General features: G+C 55.7%; 2 protein-coding genes across 9 annotated transcripts in view; one reads left to right on the top strand and one right to left on the bottom strand.

Moving 5' to 3' along the window:
• The window catches only part of HEXD (hexosaminidase D), an 18,455-nt gene extending 13,597 nt beyond the window's left edge, over positions 1-4,858 (top strand). For 2 of the 5 annotated variants that reach the window (XM_061176518.1, XM_061176521.1), the window contains 8 exons: positions 111-294; positions 1,134-1,205; positions 1,336-1,531; positions 2,309-2,391; positions 3,323-3,401; positions 3,477-3,578; positions 3,763-3,852; positions 4,463-4,858. In XM_061176518.1, the coding sequence (XP_061032501.1) occupies positions 111-294; positions 1,134-1,205; positions 1,336-1,531; positions 2,309-2,391; positions 3,323-3,401; positions 3,477-3,578; positions 3,763-3,852; positions 4,463-4,649 (993 nt within the window). In that variant the 3' untranslated portion in view covers positions 4,650-4,858. Of the gene's footprint in view, positions 1-110; positions 295-1,133; positions 1,206-1,335; positions 1,532-2,308; positions 2,392-3,322; positions 3,402-3,476; positions 3,579-3,762; positions 3,853-3,992; positions 4,372-4,462 lie in introns of those variants that run through there. The other 3 variants (XR_009698538.1, XM_061176519.1, XM_061176520.1) reach the window with 3 other exon arrangements.
• On the bottom strand, positions 4,805-15,677 carry LOC133080563 (cytochrome b-245 chaperone 1). Of its 4 annotated transcripts, none has more exons than XM_061176525.1 (10): positions 15,657-15,677; positions 12,214-12,297; positions 10,976-11,194; positions 10,383-10,622; positions 9,802-9,929; positions 8,925-8,966; positions 8,249-8,322; positions 7,565-7,661; positions 6,795-6,939; positions 4,805-6,382 (listed from the first exon to the last, which is right to left on the bottom strand). In XM_061176525.1, exons 5-10 carry the CDS (start codon positions 9,884-9,886, stop codon positions 6,262-6,264), a joined length of 564 nt encoding a protein of 187 aa, XP_061032508.1. In that variant the 5' UTR covers positions 9,887-9,929; positions 10,383-10,622; positions 10,976-11,194; positions 12,214-12,297; positions 15,657-15,677; the 3' UTR covers positions 4,805-6,261. The 4 variants fall into 4 exon arrangements, with proteins under 4 accessions (XP_061032508.1, XP_061032507.1, XP_061032506.1 ...); XM_061176524.1 differs by having other exon boundaries at positions 10,383-10,601; XM_061176523.1 differs by lacking the exon at positions 10,383-10,622.
• Positions 15,678-15,795: the final 118 nt, after the last annotated feature.

The following is a 15,795-nucleotide window of genomic DNA, read 5'->3' as shown; positions in this document are numbered from 1 at the left end:
CACTGTCTCCTCCCCATGGGCAGCTGCCCCAAGAGTCTCCCAGGCCACAGCGTGAACCCGTGGGTGAGGATGGGTAGTCCTGGGGCAAACCCACCTGTGTCTCCTCCCAGGTCTACTACCTCGGAGAGGGTGAGGACTCAAGACAGTGGCTGCAGCAGGAGCCCAACACCAGAGCAGAGCTGTGTCTGTCCTACATGGAGGCGGTGGCCAGCCACGTGCAGGCCCAGCACCCCACCACGACGCCCCTGGTGTGGGACGACATGCTGCGGGACATCCCCGAGGACCAGCTCTCAGGTCGGCCAGGCATGGCCCTGGGGGGCCGGCCAAGCTCCGCAGGGCGCTTCCTGGTGCCATGAGGGAAGGAAGCCGAGCTACTCTGAGCCCCCGACTGTCAAGGAGAGACTGTGTAGTAGATCCGCACCAAAGCTAACTCCAGACCATCCTGTTAGGACTGTTTCTCACGTGAAAATGCCATTCCCCTAAAAGGCCTCCTGGAGCCTTGCCAGGAGTACTGTTGTGAGAGATCTGACCCAGAGAGCAGCACGAGGCCCCGAGGGGCGCTGGCCATCAAAAGGCAGGGGTGCAGGGCGGCAAGGGCCCCTGGTGGCACTTGAGAGCTTCTAGTGCTTCTAGGGACCTCGGCCCCACACACCTGCACGGCCAGCCCCGCAGGGGCCTCTACTGAGGTTCACACCGGCTGGTGGAGGGAAGCAGTGGGCCCCCAGCGCTCTGGGACCCAGCCTGCCTGAGGCTCTAGGTTGAGACAGGGAGGTCGTGGCCCACGCTTCCGCAAGGCCCACCCAGGTGTCCTCGCTGCAGCCTCTACCACATGTGGCCACTTGGGTTTTAATTAATTATAATTAAGTCCACTTAGCAGTATGTTCCTGTTGCACCTGGGCCGGCCCCACGTGCAGACAGCGTGTCCCCCCTCGAGGGAGCTTTGGGACCGCTGGCCTGGGGCTCACCCCTGGCAGCTCCAGCAGTGTCCAGTCACTTCCAAAGCCAGCTGGCCTTGTGGCTGCGGCATTTACAGCCAAAATGATAGCATAGTATTGAGTCTGTACTTAAATCCATTTTAACGCAAGAAGGGAGAGTTAGAGGGACACGCCCTCACAGCCTCTCTCCACCCCCAGCATCGAAGGTGCCGCAGCTGGTGGAGCCTGTGCTCTGGGACTACGGGGCCGACCTGGATGTCCACAGCAAGGGTCAGTACCAGAACAGAGCCCAGCGGTCATGGGCTCCTCCCGGTTTTCCACCCGGACAAGTGTGTGTTTTGGGCTTCCCGGCTGCACCTCCTCAGGGTCTGCCACTCACACCTCTCACTTGCTCACCCAGCGCTCCTCATGGAGAAATACCGGAAGAGTGGCTTCTCCTGGCTCTGGGCCGCCAGTGCCTTCAAGGGAGCCACGGGGGCAAGCCAGGCCCTGACCCCCATCGAGCACCACCTCAGAAACCACGTGCAGTGGCTGCAGGTGGCGGGCAGCGTGCCAGCGGACACGCTGCAGGGCATCGTCCTGACTGGCTGGCAGAGGTGAGGCCATGCAGGCCCCAGGGACGTTCTCGGGGCCGGCCTTTCCCGGGAGGGTCAAAGCGGTTCCCGTCACCTAGGACACACCGCCCTCCTCGGCCCAACCAGTCTGGGCCTCAGTCCTTCCCGCCATTCGGTCAAGGGGAAGCAGCCGGCCCTCTGAGGAGGGTGTGGAAGGACCAGCTGCACAAAACAAGCCACTTGGGGTCAAGCCCCTCGCACCACACTCTGCAGAGGGGACGCTGCTCGGGGTGTTCAGGGCCCTAGGGCACTGGCCCTCCTGGCCCATGCCCTGTCCGAAACACACGTCTCCGCATGTTCACCCCGCCCCGCCCCCTGCCCGAGGTCATGTTGGGAGAGGCATGAGGACAGACTTCGGCTTGTTTAGGATTTCACACCATTTGAAAAGTAGAGCTACAGGTAAACCCCTGGTCCCAGGCAAGTCCTGGCCTCAGGTCCCATCCTGAGGGGGAGGCCAGGTGGCCCTGACACCAAGAGCAGGAGGCCCTGAACCCACAGGAGGTAGCAGGAGGCAGGGCTGACCCACTGGACCTCAGCCCTCACTCATAAAGCTGAGTCAGAGGTTAACTTAGGGATTTCAGGGTGGCAACCACAGAGCATTAAGTCCAGGCAGGTCACTCTGGGTGGGGTTCCTGCAAAGCCATGGAACCTTCCAGAAGCAGCAAACGCTCTGCAGAAGCTTCTAGATCCCTGTCCTGTCTCGCGGTGGCTCGTGTTTGAGCATCTGCTGTGCTGAGCGCCCCTCTCCCACGGACTTAGGTATGACCACTTCTCTGTGCTGTGCGAGCTGCTGCCCGTGGGAATCCCGTCCCTGGCTGTCTGTCTGCAGGTGCTTCTACATGGTATGGTCCCCTGCTCCTCCCAGGAAGCCTAGTGCCCGGGGCCCCCAACTGCCACTCCTTGGGGCTGGACTGTGGTCTTCCAACCGGTGCAGGGGAGGGGAACGCACCCGTGGCCCCAGCTCAGCCACCCACCCACCCCACTGCAGCCCGGGTCTTTGAGCCTAAACCAGGACACAGACCAGGAAGTTAGGGGGACATGCCCCGCAGGCACAGTGAACCCACAAGAAAATTCATCATGGATAGGGTGCAGGAGAGGGTCCACCTTCGCTGCATAAATAGCCTGAATGCCCAGTGCTGGTGGGTGTGGCCCCAGAGGGGTAGCTCCCTCACTTCTGGTTCTCGAGGGAGCAGCCAGGTGTGGGCATAGGTGCTTAGAGACAGAGGAGACCAGCAGGCAAGGTTGGTGACGAGGCCCTGGTTACATAAACTCCATGTTATATGGGACCAGGTGGGAATTTAAGTAGCAACGTATGTGGTGTTGGCACAGAAAAACGTCGAGGTGGTTGAGGAAAGTGAGGACTGAAAAATAAACACACTTTGTATTGTGCTGAGCTACAGGGAGGTGGAAGGACAGATACTGGGACTCTGGCTTATCCTGTTTTGAAGGGTCAGTTCTGAACTCTTTGGGGAAAGGTACAGACAACAGAGCAGATGCCTGTGCTAATAGGAGCGCGTTGGCCTTGGCACCCCTTCCCCAGGAGGCAGGCAGCACAGAGCCTCCAGCGTGTCCTCACCTCCCTACCAGGCTGCAGTAGCCTTGGGCTAACCCATCCCTGAGGTCAGCATGTGCCCAGCTGGGCCTGGCCGGCGGTCCTTCTCAGTTGCTTTGCCCACCACCCATGCCTGAGGGCCAGGAGGTCCAGCCAGCACAGAGTCCAGGCCACCTCCTCCTCCAGAGGCCCCTCCAACCTCCGTCTGTGGTTGGTTTTAGGAGGCTTTGCCGAAAACATTAAAGCAAGAGTGGAGAACTTTCTTGGGACTTCGAGCTTGGAAGCAACGGATTTTAGGAGGTAATACCCTCACCCCCAGCCCTGCCTGTCCCCTCATATTTGGATGCATCCTCAGCACAGCGGCTCCCTGTGCAGTGAGAGGGCCGGCTCCTTCCCTGGCAGCGACATCTTGAACCTCATCACACAAGTCAGCCTCCATCTGTGCAGCTCCGTGGATGCGCTGCTGGAGAGGGACAGGTGAGTGGGCAGGGGAGTGACCCCCCACCCAGCAGGGTGAGGGCCAGCCAATCCTGCAACACTTTCTGGGCGGAAAACAACTTTTTAAAATTTCTACCAGATTTTCAAAGGTCTTATTTTACAACCACCGAGTCTGCCTTACGAGCCACAGTGTGCCTACCTGTGTGTGTGGATTTGCCCCCAGGTATGTGACTGGCTGGTTCAGCCCCTACCATCGCAGACGGAAGTTCATCCACCCCGTCATGATCCAGCACATCCAGCCCCAGGCACTCAGGTAGCCCACACCCCTCCCAGCCGTGCCCATCCCCGAGGCTGCCCACCCTCTACGGCATGCTGGCAGCTTTCTGGACAAGCTTTCTAGGTATTGCAGCCGTGGATTCCTAGGTGACTCAACTGAATCAGCTGTGCCTTTAGGCTTTAGAGAAGCTGGGGCGTTCCTGCCTGAGAGGGTGAGGGTCACCAGATGCCCTGAGCAGGGTCCAGGGCTCACCATAGAACCAGACTGCCTAGGGCTGATCCTGGCCCTGCAGCTGCATGTGTCACCATGGGGACAGGGTCCCAGCCAGCCCTCCCCAGTGCTCTCCTGGCTCTGAGAGAGGCCAACACAGACTGTCCCTACTGAGTATAAGATGCAGTCAACTGTCAACAGGTTCATGCACCAAGAAAAACCCTGCCAGCCAGTTGTGAAGTGCCTTCTAGTTTCAGAGGTCAAACTGTGACAGTCATTCACTTATTCCCAACAACCCTATGAGGCTGGTGCTAACGGCCCTGTTCTATGGATGAGTAAACTGAGGTACGGGATGTACTGACCCGTGGGGTTCTGGAGGCCATGAGGTATGCCCCAGGGCCCTCGCCAGGCAGGCTCACTGCCTCCTGGTCTTCAGTCTCCTGGCCAGGTGGAGCGTTCTCGTGGGGGAGCTGGAGGCTGCCCTGCAGCGTGTCTTCTACCCAGACGCGGTGGAGGAGTGGCTGGAGGAGAACGTGCGCCCCAGCCTGCGGCGGCTGCAGGCTCTGCTGCAGGATCTGGGTGAGGCAGCCGGCCCCAGGCCTGACTCGGGTCAGGACCCCTGAGGGGAGGGGGCCAAGCTCAGGCTGTCGGCTTCCCTGCACCCTCATCCAGCTGCACCCAGCCCCACGTGTGCCTCCTGAGCCCTGGGCAGCCGTGCCAGCAGACAGCGCCCACAGAAACAAGAGTAAACATGGAAGGAAAAGACACTCTGGGCCTATGCAGTGATCAGCATTAGAACTTTAATTCTTTCAAAATAAAAAGGAGAGTGTAAGCCAGAAATCTGAAAGACTTAGTTACTGGCCCTCACGATGGTCTGGAGACCCTCCTCACCCAACCCAGCCCTGGGAGAGGGGAGCTGGCCAAACGCCCTCCCTCCTCCAGCCCAGGGGCAAACACACAAGAAACCAACCATAGCTGTTTCACACCTTTTAAGAAAAAAGTATTTCAGGTTTAACCATTTAGAAACCTAACTTTGGCATGTTTAAATGACCTTGTGCCCAAACTAAGGGCTGGCTGGCGGCCACCACTAATAAGGGAGAGGATCTCATTTCTCTGGAGTTCCCTGGAAGTTGCTGTCTCTCACCCAGGCAGCCTCAGAACCCCTGGTCCATGCAGCCGTTCCCAGGTGCACAGCCTCATGGGTCCCTCACTCAGAGGTGCTCTGGGCACATGCTGTACCTTGGAGGAGCCTAGGTTCAGAGAAGGCAGGAGAAAACCAATAGTGCAGTTGAGGGTCAGTGTGGCTGGCACCCAGACTCCACGAGGGTGGCTGCAGCTAGCTGCTCAGGCGCTGCTGAGGGGCACCCCTAAGCCCAGCGATTCTGGGCCCAAACACACAAGCCCAGCGCCAGAGTTCGAGAGAAGCTGGGAATCTGGGTTCTGAGGGATGGGTCCAGGTTTTTAAATGCTGCACGAAGCTAGAAGAGAGAACTTCTGCCTACACTGGGGGCAGGGGCGGGAGGTTATCCTCTCTGTGAGAGCCCGGCTGCAATCCTGGTTGGACATGAGATGAGCCACCTGAGTGGACAGCGGTCTGGGGGCTGTGGAAGCCTCAGGAGTGGCTGCAGCACACCACCCAGGTGTGCCCCTTGGCGTCCACCCTGAGCCCCGGCAGCTCCGCAGGCAAGCACCTCACTTCTGACCACTGAGGACGTCCGGCTGCGGGGAGGGACGGGCATGGGGAGCAGGGCAGGAGATGGGATTCCTGGGGATGACATGTGGCGGCAGCATCCTCAGAGCCTAACCCAGCTGCTGGCCCGCTGGCACCTCACCGCAACCCTCAGGACCTGGTCCTGGTGAACCTCCCAACCCAAAGAGCTCAGCCCTGGCCCTCACACCCTGGGACCCTGGGTGTTCTTCCTTCCCATTTCAGAGGCCTTGAGCCCCACACAGCTAGCACGTCTGGCCTGTCCACACCAGGCCACTGCCCCAGCGGGCTGTCTGATTCCAGGAAGAGACAGATCTGAGGCCTGTGCCCTCTCTGGACCCCTCGGAGCCTGCAGAGAAGGTCCCACTGTGGTTTTGCTCAGAGGACAGAAGCAAGCAGCAGGAACGGCTGAGGGTCCTGCCCTGGGGCTTCCAGGGACACAGCCGGGAGCTGAGGAGGAGGACTTGTAGGCGGCCCATCAGTCCTGCTGGGGCCCCACCAGAACCAAGGCGGGGGTCCCGTGGAGGTCAGCTCTGGTCCCCGAGGCCATCAACCTCACTGTCACTGCTCTGAGACAGCTCCACGAGACTCTCAAGGCAGTGCAGCTCCAGGAAAGTAGTGATGAGCTTGGCGATGGCTTCCACGTCACTGGTCCAGACCGGCACCGGGAGGAAGGGTGGGTTATTGTGACAGAGGTACTGGCCACCCCGCAGCAGCCACAAGACCATACCAGTCTCACCCCAGGTATCTACCTCCAGGGTAACCCACTAGGACCCAGCACCTTCAGTCCTGATCCCCACCCTCACCTGACACTAGCCCACTCCTCTGTGCCCACCAGGGACCCCTGATGTCCCCATCCCCTCTCTGTCCCTGTGGGGACCCCTGACCTCCCCCTAGTGGGTGGTGGCAGGCCTGGCCCCCCGGCCTCACCTCCTCCCCCACATTCCTGAGGCCTCTCTCCATGCCCTGCCGTGCTGGGCAGTCCCTGGGGAGGACCACCTGACTGGGGGCGAGGGCGAGGGGCAGCCCTGGCCAATCAAGTCACCCGTCCTCAGCTTACCTGCGGTGGTCCATGACAGCACTCTGCGTGAGGGGGTGGGAGAAGCCCGTGGCAAACCGAAGCACCACCACATAGCCCTTCCCGAAGTACCGGACCTTCTCCTCCTCCACGTTCACGTCCCGGATGTCACTGAGCAGGACCACCACTGTGGGCAGGGCCCTGTCAGTGGCCGTGTCCCCCACCCACCCTGCCCCTCCCACCTGGGTGCTGGCACAGTTGCTTCGGGGCCATGATGCAGAGGATCACATCACGCTTGTCATGAAGCAGAGAGCACGTGTCACGCCATGTCTGAGGCTGGGCCCCAGAGGATGCCGAGACCCTGACCTTAGATGTCACAGGTCAGTGACCACAGTGCAGGGTTGTGTGGCTGCTGGTTAACGTCCAGTCTGGGTGAGAAGGAATGTCCAGCAGGCCCACTGTTGCCTTGAAAAGCCCACCCCCTCTCTCAGTATAACACGTCAGAGGGCGGCTAAGCACAGTGCTGCCCAGCTTTCTGCTTCATTTTCCCCAACTGCTGGAAAATGCCTTCCTGGTTTCTAGTGGCCAGTCACTAAGCTGGGGGCTGCCCAGCAACTTCCTTTGGGCCAGGGCACATCTGGGGTACACAGCGTCCACGAGGCAGGACACAACCCTGGTCACTGAGTGGCCAGCTTGGACCCAGCCCATTTCCAGGCCTCAAGCCTGCTTGCTCCCTGCCATCACACACAGACGCTCGCCGCCCTCCGTCCATCCCAGAGTAACCTGTGTCCTGTTCACTCCCTACGCCTCACCTTGATCATGGCCTGCTCTGCAGAGAGTCAGCAGCTTCCTATACAAGCTGAACGTCTTCAGCACGACCTTCCCGGTGCTCTTATTGAAGACGGCTTCCTAGAACGCCAGACACAAGGCAGTCACCTGGCTGCTAGCCTGTGAGCCAGCCCAACACACACAGACTTGCCGACTGCGTCCCCACCCTCACCAGAGCAGACACTCAAGGAGGCGGCCCCTCTTCCTTCCCATCCCAGTCAGAACCCCAAACCCCTGCAACCTGATCCCTCCAGGGGCTGGGGTGTGAAAAGCAGGAGCCTCTCCTCTCCGCACTCAAGAGAAGCGAGCACAGTGGGCAAGGTCATCAAACGAGGGAATGGAGATCGGCAGTCAGAGAGCAATACTGGGGCCAGGCGACCCAAAGGACACGTGAAGAGGGACAAAAGGGAGGCGAGGGAGGTGGCCTTGCCCTTCTATTCTAGGAGAACTTCTGGGAGAACAACAGCTTTAGAGAATTCCTTCGCCTAGGGATGGTTACAGACAGGCAATGTCCAGAGGACAAGTCCTGCTATCCAGAAACCACTAAGCTCAAGTTTCAGGATGGAGCGGGGCATTAGGCCCCTGGAGCCTTTCTTTCTGCTTTGATTCGCACTGCAGGGAAGCCCAGGAGCCCAAAAGCCTGGGCACCCTTCCTGCACTGGCCTCACCTCCCAGTCCTCCAGGTTCTGCACGGCCACGAATAGACAGCCCGTGACATAGAAGAGCTTCCAGCCCAGACTATCTGGGGAGCAAACACAGGAAACAATCAGGCGAGGGAAGGCAGCAGAGGGGCGAAGGCCAACGTGCCCAGAGACGGTGACCCCTCCCCAGCACAGCTGCTTCCCAGACCGAGGGCAGGAGTGGCACCTGGGGGCCTGGCTTGCTGCCCATGCCTGCAAGGACACCCCACCCCCGCCATGGCCACCTAGCACTGCGGGCCCTGTCACGTGGGACAGGACGTGCTCCACCAGTTCTGCCCTCACTCTCCCCCTGGGTGTCTACTCGTGATGACAATCACGGCATGGTGAGTGAGAGCAGAAAGGTGGGAACGCTTACAGGGAGCCGCTGAAAGCACGGATCATCCCTGCAACAGAACATGAGGCAGACACAAGAGTGCCTTTCTGAAGAATATTTTATGATATATGAAAATGCTGAAGATATACGTGAAAAACGTAAGGTGCGGGGGACACACCAGCACATGGAAGTGGGCCACATCCGCAAACAATTTAGAGGCAGAGGCAGTCCCCAAAGCCATGCCCTGGCAGATTACAAATGATGGGCTTTCCTTTTTTCCCTCTTCCAATCAGCTGAGGAAGTTCCTGGGGGGCAGATAATGCATCTCACCTCCACTGTAGTAGGCAGCAGCCAGGCCAATCGACAAGATTCCTGCGAGGAGAAAGCAGGTACCTTCCCATTGGGCCACCACCAGCCCAGAGCCCAACTCCTCCCAGGACCCACAGACCCAGGTAAGCAGGCCCTTCCCATTGCCAGGGATGGCTGAGCACAGGGAGCAGGGGGCAAGAAGACCACCAGGCTCAGAAGTGGGGGAAACAACCGGGAAGTCTGTTCAGAAGAATGTTCTACACCAGTCACAGTATTCACTGGACACACGTCTATGTGAGGTTGCAGAGCTGACGGGGGAACCAGAAAGAGGAACCTGATGTGGGTTTTACCCACTGATGGCACATTGTGTGGAATGAAGACAAGACTGAAGGTAAAGAATCACAACCCGGCACATGAGACAAATCAGGCAGAGTCCTGGGAAAGAAGGCCCAGAGCCAGGCTGCTGAAGGCACAGCAGCATCTCCCCACACACCTAGGTTCCAATCAACATGGTGCAGCTGCCCAGGGAGTGCAAGGCCCTCCAACGGGTACTGACAGGGATGGAGGCCAGGGCCCCCACCGCCTTACTCCTCACTGTCTCCATCACGTGGGCCCTGACATAAATCAGATACCTGGGACTGGGTGTATGAAAACAAGCAAAAGGGGAAGTACGGGGACCTCAGAAGAGCATGCAGAGTATTAACCAAAGGATGTTAAATGGTGAAAAAAGACAAAACAGACACACATCATCTGTAAAAGCACACGTAGAGGATAAAAGTTGGAAAGGCACAATAGTTGCTATATCTTGGGGTAGTAGAACCACGGAAAAATTTAGTTTAATTTTCATCCTTTTTTAAAGTTAGATTTTTAACTTGAGGAGAAATATGAACATCCTTACCAACCAGCAGGGACCAGGACCTGATGCCTGGAGCCCTCTTCAGATGGAGGCAGGAACTGGTGCGTGTCTCCACCTGCATATACATCCCTGGAACGTGCTGCCACCACTTTCAACAGGAGACCGGGGGGCTGGGGAAGGGCAGATAAGACAGCTGGAGCCCTCGAGCCACTGCCAACAGACAAGAACCCAGCTCCTCTCCAGAACAGGAAGCCAGGCTGCCCACTAGCAAGGCCCACAGAGGCTCAGGAACCAGTCAGCCCGTGCTGACCGCAGTCTCTGTGGTCGGGCAAGTCACTTAATCCCCCAGAGACCTGTAAGGAAGGTTCTTCTCTGCTCAGTTGTAATGGTTGCACTGGGGCTTTGTCCCCTGCTCCGACTCACAAAGCATCAACAAGCACTTGATCATCACCTGCTCCCTTCCTACCTGGAAACCTCAGTCTCTTGGAAACCGTTAGCCCCCAGCAGGCTTCAAACTTCGGCACCCTACCGGAACCTACCAGAACACCCTCATTTCCCTGTGCTGGCCTCTGAAAAAGGGAACTGAAAGTCTCATCATGGTTTGAGTCTGTATTGGCACTGACCGAAAAAGCCAGCTCTGCGGTCTCCTACAGCTGCCAAGAAGAACAGTCTGCACCCAGCAGAGGGAGCGGAGGGTCCGGAGAGTCCAGAGCACCGGTTTAATGAACGAGTCAGCAAAGGGGATTGATCTTCCACACGTGGAGAATTCTGCCCTGCACGCTACAATACGCTCCAAATGCTGGCTCCAGGGACCCCGTTCTGGGTAGCTTTTCAGATATTCCCTGTGAAGTCAAGTCAAATTTCTGACAGCAAATAATTAATTCAGTTCACACAAACAAAGCCAGGATCCTGGGACATCACCGGCTCCTTCCCCTGACATGCCTCAACTGTCTCCACGCGCGACTCAGCCGCCCGCGAGGCGAGACCACGCCTGTCACCGGCACAAGCCACCCTAGACACGCCCCGCTGACCCCTGCGGCCACACCCGGCGCCCCGCCCGGCTCGCACGCCGCCAGGCCTCCGGGGCATTGAGCCGGGCCGGGTACCGAGACCGCGCTCCCGGCAGGACCCCGGCTGCGGGAGCCGCCCCCCAGCCCACCCCGCACCTCCCACCCGCGACGGCTGCACGGCCCGGGCGTCCACCGCGGACACTAACCTGCGGACGCGGGGAAAGGCCGGACCTCTAGGCTTCAGTACTCGCCGGCCTCCGACTTCCGGAGCTGGGGGCTAAGCTGGTTGACTTCCGGACCCGCGGGGGCGGATGGGACAGCTGACTTCCGGACCGGCGGTGGGGCGGGCGGGCGGACGCTAACTTCTGAGGCACCCATTCAGCCTTCGAGGTGGGAGAACGGGCGGGGCTACAACGGGAGGTCGCCTAGGGAGCAGCAGAGGCGGCCGCGTGGTGTGGTGTGCGCGCCCGGGCTCTGAGCAGATAGCGTTTGGGGTCACAACCCTTAGAAAGTCCGCAGAGGGGGGCTTCCCTGGTGGCGCAGTGGTTGAGAATCTGCCTGCCAGTGCAGGGGACACGGGTTCGAGCCCTGGTCTGGGAAGATCCCACATGCCACGGAGCAACTAGGCCCGTGAGCCACAATTACTGAGCCTGCGCATCTGGAGCCTGTGCTCCGCAACAAGAGAGGCCGCGATAATGAGAGGCCCGCGCACCGCTATGAAGAGTGGCCCCCACTTGCCGCAACTAGAGAAAGCCCTCGCACAGAAACGAAGACCCAACACAGCCATAAATAAATTAATTAAATAAATAAATAAACCCAAAAAAAGTTAAAAAAAAAAAAAAGAAAGTCCGCAGAGGAAGGTGAGGTGAGCTGTACCACGAAACATCCGCTTAGGATGGTGAGAAAACGTGAAGTACGTAGTTAACCTCACAACAGATACGTACGAACATTATGGTAGATTCTGTAAAAACTTAATAAGAAATATTAAAGTAGAACTAACATAGTTGTTCATGGACTGGAAAATTATTGTAAAAATGTAAATTCTCCGAACGTGATCTGCAGATTCAATTGCGAACCCAGAAAGAATATCAACAGGTTAAAAAACTAAATCTGAACAATGCTGCAAGGCACAGTGGAGGAGGGTAGGGGAAAACCAGAGATCCTTGACCCCCAAAAAACTCAGTGTAGCTGGGGAAACTGAACATTCACATGTTCGTGATGGCAGTTTTTCTGCTGCTCAGAAGCTTGCCCCAGTGTCTGGGAAGGAGGATTGTAGTAGGAGAGACAGTTTTCTCCAAGAAAATCTTGAATGGCTGCTTCGGTGGCCTCCCTGCTCCACTTGCCACCAACACACTCAGCACCTGTCCCCACAGCCCCCAGATGAGGCCCCAAGCAGGACCCTGACTTGCCTTTCTATTTTCCACCAGATGGAGAAGGACCCTACCTGGAACAGGAGAGCCTCCACCACACGGCCACTGCCTGCTTCAGTGACCTCCAAACTGGGATGGTCAAGATGATCTGTGGAGTGCTAGAAAAACATACTAGAGCTTGTATTCCTACTTATTTTATGTTTTTATATCTATTGTCATGTGTCTTATAATTTACATAAGATTAATACACAGTGCACATTACCTTATAAAGAAATATACATACATAGATATGCATAACCCTAGATGTTTTATCAATATAGGCACAATGTCAAAAATTTGGAGATGACTTTTCTATTTTACCAGTCTCCGTATACTCTCCGCCTGTGGTTCAGAATCACCCGGTGGGTTTGTTGAAACACAGACTGTTGGACCTGTTCCCAGCAGTGGATGGGGCCTGAAATGTACATGTGCTGCTGCTCTGGGAACCACACTCAGAGAACTTATGCTCTAAGCTGGAACAGAAGAAGGTTCTGCCTGAATGCGGCAGGTTTCCTGACCTGATGCCTCAGCTCACATTCCATCTTCCTGAAATGCCTTCTCTGGTAAGATCCCACACCATCTTGAAGGTCCATTTGAATTGGTTAGCACCTCCTTTAAGTCCCTCTTGCTTGGTGCAGCTGAAAGTGATCTTAATTCCTTAGGACTTAGGGAGAACTGAGTTGATACCCAGAAAATTCTACTTTGCATTACAGTTATTTGCATAATTTCACCTTTTGTACTAGAGTACAAGCCATTTAAAAATGAAGCCTACACTAGCTTTCTACTAATGTTAAATGAGTGAACAAATGATGTCTGATTTGGTTAAAATCCTGCTGAATACTGATAAGAGCAAAAGTCTGGAAATAAATACAAAATCCATAAATAGGGGACTGAGTAAAATCTGCATATTTTGCCAGTTATCAGTGCATTATATCTCTGTTCTAAATTCAGACTTCATTGCCTGTTCTATGAAAATGCATCTGAGCCCTTATTTTGTTCTGTGCTCTCTGGCATGATATTAAGCTTTGTCAGTAGAGGGTGCTGGAGACACTTGGAGGAAGAGTTTCCTTTCCTGGTTCTGGTTCTGTTGTGCTGGATCCACAGGCTCCTGCAGTGCACAGGGCTTCTCCAGTGTCCAGCTTTTACAATACACACTGGCCAACTGCACCCAGCATCCACCACCTTCCCCAGCAACCCCTAAGTGGTTTTGTAGCAGAGTGCCTCCAGTGAGACTGATGTCAGGTCTGAAGTAAGAAATGTACAGGGAAATGTATTAAAAAGCAAAGAGACTGGGCTTCCCTGGTGGCACAGTGGTTAGGAATTCGCCTGCCAATGCGAGGGACACGGGTACGATCCCTGGTCCTGGACGATCCCACATGCCGCGGAGCAGCTAAGCCCGTGCGCCACAAGTGCTGAGCCTGTACTCTACAGCCCGTGCTCTGCAGCAAGAGTAGCCACCGCAATGAGAAGCCCGCGCACCGCAATGAAGGGTAGCCCCCGCTCGCGGCAACTAGAGAAGGCCCGCGCACAGCAACGAAGACCCAACGCAGCCAAAAATAAATAAATAAAATAAATAAATTTATTTTAAAAAAAGCAAAGAGACTATTAATGTCTTGTCAGAAGAATTCAACAGCATAATCAAACAGTGGATAAGAGGAATTTCTCATTATGTAAGTAGTCCTGCTAATAAGTGAAGAAGAAATGATAGGAGTAAAACATCACCCTAATGAGGCTTCCCTGATGGCGCAGTGGTTAAGAATACGCCTGCCAATGCAGGGGACACGGGTTCAAGCCCTGGTCCGGGAAGATCCCACATGACGCGGAGCAGCTAAGCCCGTGCGCCACAACTGCTGAGCCTGCGCTCTAGAGCTCGTGTGAAACTACTGAAGCCCGCGCACCCCAGAGCCCGTGCTCCACAACGAGAGAAGCCCGCGCACCGCAACAAAGAGTAGCCCCCCGCGCACCGCAACAAAGAGTAGCCCCCGCTCGCAGCAACTAGAGAAAGCCCACACGCAGCAACGAAGACCCAACACAGCCAATAAATAATTTTTTAAAAATCACCCTAATGAATTTAGGCAATCTCATCAATGGCTGCTAATTAACATCACAAAAAGGACAGACAATAGAACCCCCTGAAGGGATTTCACAACACCATCTATGAAGTAGTCTTGCCAAAAAATTTTTACCTAACTGTGATCAAGCCACTAGAATGTTTTAACTACCCTTTGCTGAAAATTCAGAACAAGGGTATGCTAAAGAACTCCACATGGATGCAGTCAGCGATTGCTGAAACCCCTGCAGTCAACCTGATTTCTTTATGATATGCAAGGAGAGAGGGGGGTATGTGGATGGAACCTACAGATTTAAAAAACAAACCAAAAAAACTCCCAAAACCTTAAGACTGGGAACTCCCTGTACTATATTTGTTAACTTCTAAGTGAGCCTTATTTTTTTTTCTAGAAACAAAGATTTCTAAGAGACAAACACACAAACCAATTGAAATATAGACTAATAAAACATTGAACCTTATTTAGATCCTGATTGAAACTAGAAAAATGATGAGACCATTGGGGAAACCTGGACAGAAACCTGGACACTATCTACACATTTGATTAAACTAATTGTAACTTGCTTTTTTCACACATGATGATACTGTTTATGTTTTTAAAACATTAACAAAATATATACAAATGACAACCTAAAATTATTCTTTTCTTCAAGCTGATAATTGAAGATGTTTCCTGAGAGGTGCTGACATAGATTTGAGTAATACAATGGGTTAATCTGGCAGCCAGTTAGGACCTCCTGAATTTAACTGATAGCATTTATAAAAAAAAAGTGGTACGAACCAAAAACTATTAAAAAAAAAAAAAAAGGTTTTAATGGGGAAAATTTTAAGATCCTAGTGAGGTTCTGGGACGTGGAATATACTTGAATGTTTTGCTGACCTCTGTGACTTCCCCCCCAAGGTTAGGAGGAAGAAGGGTCCATTCCTGAGATTCCTGTGAACTGCTGGTGTTTGATAGAGACACCCTCATGCTTTTCTTCCAGGCGTATTTCTCATTTCCGATGGTACGATGACCATGCACAGACTTCATAAAATGTTCACAGTGGACAGAGTTCAGCATCTCCACTTAGCCGTGTATCCCCCCCACCACCCCCAGTTTGCTAGAGGCAGCGGAAGGACGCAGGTCCAGCACCACCGCTTCACAGGTGCCTCGCGCTCCCGACGGCGACACGTGCTCCCGACCCGCCGCGCGTGCGCACTGCCGCCCCGCCGGGCCTACGTGACGCCTCTCAGGGCGGAAATGGCGGCGGGGCGGCGCCGTCTCGGCCGGCCCGAGCCCGGAGCGGGGCGCGCGTCTTGCGCCGAGCTGACGCGCCCGAGCGCCCTGGGAACGATCTCGGGCCGTCCCTTCGGGACGGTGAGCTAGCTCGCCCAGAGCCGCCGTCAGAGCCGAAAGCCGCGGAAACCCACCTGGGAACTGGCAGCGGTCTCCGCGGGGGTCCCGCCCGCTCCGCCCCGCGTGCTCCTATTGGCTCCAGGGCCTGACCCGCCCCTTTCCCGCGGTCTCATTGGCCTAGGCAGAGCCCTAAAGCGTGGAGCCGCACCGCTC

The sequence above is a fragment of the Eubalaena glacialis genome, chromosome 19 (genome assembly GCF_028564815.1).
Source record: "Eubalaena glacialis isolate mEubGla1 chromosome 19, mEubGla1.1.hap2.+ XY, whole genome shotgun sequence".
Taxonomy (NCBI): Eukaryota; Metazoa; Chordata; class Mammalia; order Artiodactyla; family Balaenidae; genus Eubalaena; species Eubalaena glacialis.
This window is presented reverse-complemented; position numbering and strand designations above follow the sequence as displayed.

Bases quoted from the DNA above. Each gene is read 5' to 3' on its own strand.
- LOC133080563 (XM_061176525.1), bottom strand. From the start codon at position 9,886: ATGTATATGCAGGTGGAGACACGCACCAGTTCCTGCCTCCATCTGAAG. The intron at 8,967-9,801 runs GTAAGGATGTTC...TTCTCCTCGCAG, and splicing joins GTCCTGGTCCCTGCTGGTTG to GAATCTTGTCGATTGGCCTG. The intron at 7,662-8,248 runs GTGAGGCCAGTG...CTGGCGTTCTAG, and splicing joins AGAACCTGGAGGACTGGGAG to GAAGCCGTCTTCAATAAGAG.